Source organism: Eurypyga helias, unplaced genomic scaffold (assembly GCF_000690775.1).
Source record: "Eurypyga helias isolate BGI_N326 unplaced genomic scaffold, ASM69077v1 scaffold20970, whole genome shotgun sequence".
In the NCBI taxonomy this organism is placed as follows: domain Eukaryota; kingdom Metazoa; phylum Chordata; class Aves; order Eurypygiformes; family Eurypygidae; genus Eurypyga; species Eurypyga helias.
Window position 1 is genome coordinate 4,153 of NW_010225554.1, and position 7,180 is coordinate 11,332.

At 54.7% G+C, this 7,180-nt stretch overlaps 2 protein-coding genes across 2 annotated transcripts in view; one reads left to right on the forward strand and one right to left on the reverse strand.

Annotated features, from left to right (window-relative positions):
* LOC104508251 (prolyl 4-hydroxylase subunit alpha-3-like) overlaps positions 1 to 6,059 on the forward strand; it is a gene marked incomplete at its 5' end in the record, with an annotated part of 9,749 nt that extends 3,690 nt beyond the window's left edge. The window contains 1 exon segment of the mRNA XM_010149814.1: positions 5,999 to 6,059. Coding sequence (XP_010148116.1) covers positions 5,999 to 6,059 — 61 coding nt within the window.
* Positions 6,045 to 7,180, reverse strand: part of PPME1 (protein phosphatase methylesterase 1) — a gene marked incomplete at its 5' end in the record, with an annotated part of 9,964 nt that continues 8,828 nt past the window's right edge. The window contains one exon of the mRNA XM_010149825.1: positions 6,045 to 6,603. Coding sequence (XP_010148127.1) covers positions 6,585 to 6,603 — 19 coding nt within the window. The remainder of the gene's footprint in view (positions 6,604 to 7,180) is intronic.

Sequence of the window (7,180 nt, forward strand, 5' to 3'; positions counted from 1 at the left end):
GAGGATGTGGTACCCAGGGGTGGCAAAGCCACCCCAGCGCAGCGTGTCCCCAAAGCTGCCAGCAAGAGGAGGGAGGGACGGGAGTGGCAGGGGGGGGGGGGGAAGGGTACGACGGGGGGTGGTGGCACTCACTCCACCGTGGCTGAATCCGGTGAAAATAAAGTCAAAAGACACTAAATAGAGGGAAATACCTCAGCGTGGTACCTGATGGGATGATGGGGAGGCGGGAGGGGCCTGGATCTGCCCACCCCCGAGTCCAGCCTGGACCCTAAATGCACACTCGAGCCCCCTCCTCCAGCCCTAGATGAAACGTCTCTCTGCTGAAAGGGCTGGCAGTGACAGGGTGATCAGTAGGCTTCAGAGTGAACAGAGAGGAACAGAGTAAGGACAAAAACACAATCCTTCCTCAAATCATCCTGCTGCAGTGCCTGGCTGCACCACGGCCCTGCTCATCCCGAAAACAGCACGGGGTCCCCCCTCTGTACCCCAGAAGGGTGGGTTCTCGCAGGGCGGTCGCTGTAAGAGACCCCGGGGAGGAAGACGGCAGCCGCCGCCCTGGCCCCGCCGCCTGCCTTCGCTCAGACCACGCATGTGCCAACGCTGCTCCCCTGGGGCCCCCGAAAACAAGTTCCCTTTCTCCGGGCCGAGCGCAGCACCTGCGTGACTGGAAGGCAAAAAAAAAGAGGCAGCAAGGCTCCCCGGCAGCGCCCGGAGATCGGGAAGGGGCCCATGCCGCTCCCCCCAGGCACGTGGGACAGCCCGGATGGAGGGAGGGAGGGTCAAGCTGGGAGACACCATCAGCGTAGAAAATCCCGACCCCACATCCATCCAGCCTCATCTACCTGAGGCTTGGAGGAGGTTAAAAATCCTCCGGGATGAAGCCCCCGAGCCGAGCCGGGGTTTTCCAGCTTCGGATCACCTCGCAGCCTCTTTGCTAGCTGGAAGGAAAAGGAGAAAAATAAGGAAGGGGGGATAAAACCACCAGGCAGATCTCTCCCAGCCCGGTTTGGGTTCAAAAATATGCATTTATGGCTCCATGGCTGCATTTATCCAGCCCTGGATTAACCCTTCCATAGGCACAGAGCCTTGAGCAGCACTGGGGCGGGAAAGCAGGACCTGGAACTCTGGGAAGATGCTACAGGAGCCCTTTTGGGATCTGCTCCTGGAACGTTAAGCAAAATTTCAGGGCAAATATTCCCTAACTTGGGTAGGAAGAGGAATCCCAGGATTTGGGGTGTGAGAGAACAGATGGTCCAAGAGAGCACCGATTCCGTACTGGCCCGAGCGCCAGGATTTATCACTTCCAGATGTCTCTGCACATGCGGGAGCCATCGACCACGGAGAGGAAAAGGAATAGCTGTGGAGAAAGCACCATCCCTCTCCTCCGTGGAGTGAGGAGAATGGATGGGGGAATATTTCGGATGATGAGAGGCTTCCGTGAGGCACCAGAAAAACCCAAGGCCTGGGGATGTCCCAGGAAAAGCCGGATTGACACCCTTCCTGCGCAGACTGCTCCGGACCTGGAGGGAAAGGTGGAGAAACGGACACGGAGCAAGACACGAACAGGATGAGGCTGACACGGGAGAGAAGCGTGGGCTCCGGGAAACTCACATGCAGAGTTTTTCCTCCTGGGAACAGCAGCCGGTGGTTAGGAGGTCCCCCCGCCAGGCTGGGAAGGGTTGGCGTAACCTGGAAAAGCAGCCAACAGCAAAGCTCGGAGCGAAGACCCATGCGCTATCCCGCAGGTTCGGGATCTTACAGACACAGTGCTGAGGGTGCAGCATTACCGGATGGATCGGGGCAGGGGATAGAGCTGGGGAAGGAGGATTTGGGCAGTTCCAGGCTGTGAGTAGAGTGACAGGCTCCGAGATTGGTGTTACGAGTCACCAGGGCCAAGTTTTCTTGGAAATGGCAACCATGAACTGGTTTTGGGGCCTTACCTGAAGGTCTAGACTGGTTCAGCACCAGTTCAACCCAGTGAATGGCTGATGGCCAGGCACCCCCGAGGACCCAGCGTGGCCAGGGGGGCGAGGGAGGGGATTCTCCCCCTCTGCTCCACTCTGGGGAGACCCCCCTGCAGTTCTGCTCCAGCTCTGGGCCCCCAACAGCAGAAGGACACGGAGCTGTTGGAGCGAGTCCAGAGGAGGCCCCGGAGATGCTCCGAGGGCTGGAGCCCCTCTGCCCTGGGGACAGGCTGGGAGAGTTGGGGGGTTCAGCCTGGAGAAGGGAAGGCTCCGGGGAGACCTCAGAGCCCCTTCCAGTGCCTGGGGGGCTACAAGAAAGCTGGGGGGGACTTTCCCAAGGGCAGGGAGCGACAGGACAAGGGGTAACGGGTTTAACCGGGAAGAGTGAGACGGAGATGAGACATCAGGAAGGAATTCTTCCTGCAGAGGGTGGGGAGGCACTGGGACAGGTTGCCCAGAGAAGCTGTGGATGCCCCATCCCTGGAAGTGTCCAAGGCCAGGCTGGATGAGGCTTGGAGCAACCTGGGCTATGGAAGGTGTCCCTGCCCATGGCAGGGGGTGGGACTGGGGCAGTTCTGAGGTCCCTTCCCACTCAAACCATTCCATGATTCTATGATCCAAGGAGAACCATCCATGCTGAAGTGGAGGAGGTGGAGAACAGCAGCACAGAGCTGTTTGCTCTCCCTGTTCCCATGCCCTCCGGGTGTTCCACGCTCACTGAAGATCCACCCACTGAAGGTGGCAGCGCACTGATAAGTTTTCAGAGCCTTGGGACGGTGTCACCGAAGGAGCAGACAGCAAGCGGCTTTACCCTGCGCTGCAGAGGGAAAGCAAGGAGGTTCACTCCCAAGTGCCCCAGCGTGGTATTTACCGGGCTACTGGTGTTCCCGACAGGATCTGTCACAGCAACAACGCCCCAGAGAGCCCCCTGACTGGGAGCTCAGTGTACAAGTCACTCTGGGCTGTAGCCTAACGCTTCTATTTCCCTCAGAGGGTGTTGCAATAAGCATCGGCTTTGGAATCATCTCCCACCCACTTCACATCTGGACCAGGGCGAACGAAAAATAAGGCTCAAAAGCAAAGCCAAGGCAAAGCAACGCACTTCAGGAACCACTTCAGAGAATCATAGAATCACAGAATGGTTTGGGTTGGAAGGGACCTTAAAGACCATCCAGTTCCAACCCCCTGCCATGGGCAGGGACACCTTCCACTAGACCAGGTTGCTCCAAGCCTCATCCAGCCTGGCCTTGGACACTTCCAGGGATGGGGCATCCACAGCTTCTCTGGAAACCTGTCCCAGTGTCTTCCCACCCTCTGTGGGAAGAATTCCTTCCTGATATCCAATCTAAACCTTCCAGCTTTCAATTTGTACCCATTACCCCTTGTCCTGTCACTACAGGCTCTTGTAAACAGTCCTCTCCCAGTACCCTTGTAGCCCCTTCAGATACTGGAAAGCTGCAATGAGGTCTCCTCGGAGCCTCCTCTTCTCCAGGCTGAACAAGCCCAGTTCTCGCAGCCTTTCGTCATAGGAGAGGTGCTCCAGCCCTCTGATCATCTTCGTGGCCTCCTCTGGACTCGCTCCAAGTGGTCAATATCCTTCTGATGTTGAGGGCTCCACAGCTGGATGCAGCACTTCAGGGGGGGTCTCACCAGAGCGTCTGCATCCGTAGTGACCGATCACCCTGGTCGCTAAACAAACCACCAGCAGGAAGAGCATCCAGACCGGCAGCCGAGCTCTGCGTTCCCAGGATCTGTACTCCGAGCAAAGCTACAGAGTTCCGCAATCCAGGAAACGTCTTTTTCCAACCATCTCAACGCTCCTGGAATCTACAAGTCCCCAGGGGCTTCGTCCAGCACGTATCGTCTGGCAAAACCCGCCCTGGGGCCGATTTGAAAAATTTAAAAAGCCAACCCTGCAGCAAAAACCAGCCACCCCATACACACACACACAGACACACACTGTATCTTCTCCTGCTGGGATTTTCCACTGTGGAAGTTTCCACCGATCCTCAATCCAACGATCGGAACAAAAGCAGGAGAGGTCTGTAATCAGTCAGGAGCGCCAGCGTAAAGCCAGCGTCCTTTTAAGTTCAGATCCCGCTGTTTATCTGCTTTTACAGACAGTGCAACGCTGCCAGAGGTTGGAGGTTCCGGGGGGATTATCGACACATTCCCCTTTATCAGGAGTCAAGGAGAACGTTTCCTTCCCCCCGCAGCTACTTTTACCATGCGCCGTGCAACCCTTCCCCTCGGCCCCATTTGCAGCTCGCTGGAAAGGGAGAGGAAACCCTAATAGGAGCATCAATATTTTTCAGACAAACGTAAAAGCCTGAAAAACGAACGCGGCTCGACGCATCCGAAAGGAATTCCACCCCCCCCGGCGACTGCGGCCAGCCCTACGCGCGTCTCCGGACGGCCGCAAGCCTCGGCACGGCTGTTGAAATATTTATTTTTTTCCACTCACTTCTCGAATGTTTTAACAACAAAATATAATTCCGGGGAGCCCGCAGGATTCGGGAAGAGCCATTTGTTTTCCACCGGTGCTTCTACAGAATGCAAAACGGATTTTCTTTTGCTTCCCACGGAGGCGTCCGGGGTTTTGTTCTTGAACGTCTGGCAAACTGTAAAAGCAAAGGGAGAACGGGAGAGGCGAATGCAGGGAGTTAGCGCAACGCATCGTTCAAAGCCAGACCCTCCGAGTTACCTCAGCACGGAGGAACGCGACGCTCCCGAGGTCATTCATGAAGTAGGACAACAGGCACATGCTTAACTACCCCGCGAAGAGGGACCCCGGACACACACACGCTGCAGTGTTTAATCTCGAACAGTCTGAACACAGGAATCATCCGGAAAGGATCAAGAGTTGTGCCAATCTTCGGGATACAGCCGGGGAAAGTGCTATTTTGCATCTCAACTACTGAAGAGCCACTTAATCCATCAGCAACTAACCCAGGGGTGGATGATACAGCAAGGTCACAGCAAACGAATGCAATGATTAATTAACACGGTGATGTACGGAGCGCCAGGAGTCAGCGATTGCTCTTTTAACCCCTGAGTGCCCATGGCCAAAGCGCCAGGAGAGAGGAGAACTCCCTGGAACGAGGCTTTCTTGTCTCCAATTCAGGCATTTCCCACCCTGACGTGTCGGGGAAGGGACACGGAGCGAGGCCACGATTGCTCACAGGCGAAGCAGAGGAGGTGAGCCGCTCTCCGTCAGGGTAAGCCCTTCACGCTGTCTCCCTTCGCCCCACCTGCACCTCTCCAAGAATTCACGACGGCTCTCGGCACAGGACGTACACACACAGACGCACACCGCAGCTCCCGAATCAAGCCGACGACGGAATTATGCCTCAGCAAAACAGCGTGAAAATACTGCTTTCATCATACAGCATCGAGGGGTTATGGACACAAGGCGGGAAAAAGAAAGGTTTCCGACATCCACCAGCAACATCTTGAGGAAAACTGCTCCACGACGTGTCTGCTCTTACGCTCGAGAGTGATTCGTAGGTGCAAGCAACGGGACAAACTGTGGATCATTTCACCCTGAAGAAAAGCTCTCCGTGTAACTATGGCGCGTACATGGAAATACAGAAGGCAGGCAGCGAAACCATCTAGGAAGTGACAGTGAAAACAAGGTCTTTCCTCCAATACTGGGGGGAGCACCTCTCCATCGACACCAGCAGGACTGACTCCAAGCTCTTCCAGGGTTTTATCTACTCTGATTTTTACATATTTTCACCCCCAAGGCGCCGATCTCTGCTCAGCTGCGTGTAGCAGCTACAAGAAGGGAAGCATAAACGCAAGCCAGGGGCAGAGAATGGCCAAACAGGCAAACGGCCTGCAGACCCAGTTGTTACTGCTGCTCTTGGGTCTTCCTCAGAAACACAGGCCCAGAATTCCCTGCCTGTTACGTGTCTGCAGTAGACGGGGTTATCCAGGCTATTTTTGTCAGTGAGAACTTGAAAGAAGTGTTAAGAAAGCTGCAAGGCCCTGAAACGGAGCTCACGGTCCCCCCTCGCCTTTCTGTTTGACAGTCATGTCCGAACTTTGGACAGGAAAGAAGCATCTGGGCTGTTCCGGCAGCTCAACTCGTAAGGCTGGCATTGGTGAGACGAAACCTGAGCTCCCGATGAAGCCGATTCCTCCTCTGCCTTAGGGGAAAAGAAACCTGTATATAAAAAACAAACCTAAGGGGCACTTCAGAGACAATTAGACGATTCCATGGAGAAATCCTGAAGCCTTTGGCTGTGCTGCAATGCCCTCGGTGGATCTGGACTGCCAACGGCCCCTTTGCCGTTGGGTCCAAGAAAGCCTGAGAATCAATGGGAGAGATCGGTATGATCGACTGCTTGGGATTTCAGGAGGTCTTTCCTTGTGGCAGCAGAGAGGAGCCCGCTTCCAAGGGCCTGAAGAGCTTTTCATGGTCTTCAGTACAAGCTGCTTCCCAGCAAGGAAGTCCCTAAGCACTTACACATTCCGGAGAACTAGTTCTAGGGGATGAATCTCACACCAACTTCTCACTGCTGCTGAACTGGAGAGATGAAAGGATATGGATACATCACAGTGGCCTCTGGTGCAGTTTATTTACAACAGGACTCAGTGCTGGAGAACACCAGGGTATTAACAAGCAGGAAACACACTAGGAGGGAAAAAGGAGAGCGGAAGAAAGGTCACAAGTTAAAAACAAAGTATTTGACTCTCCGATACTCGGAAATCAGCTGATTACCAAAGATCAAACAAGGCCAAAGGAGTCTTATCATGCAGTTTAAAATCAGCATTGATGTATTTGACAACAACTCGTAACCTACACACTAGTGACAAGCACAAAAGCTTAGTATCTTGCTGCCTATGGCTTAAGGACACAATAGGAGCAGCAAGGTGCCTCACTTTCTCCACGTCTCTTGGTTTAAAGTTGCTTTTGCTACAATTGTAATAGCAGCAGCAACAGGCTGGTGCCTTCAGGACTCACAGGTTGCCAAACACCTGGTGGAAATTCAACACTACACTGCAGTACAGTCCTTTGGTCTGCTCCCTCTCTCACCATTTACACAGGATCACAGACTGGTTCAGGTGGGAAGGGACCTTAAAGCCCACCCAGCCCCACCCACTGCCATGGGCAGGGAACACCTTCCATAGCCCAGGTTGCTCCAAGCCTCATCCAGCCTGGCCTTGGACACTCCCAGGGATGGGGCATCCACAGCTTCTCTGGGCAACCT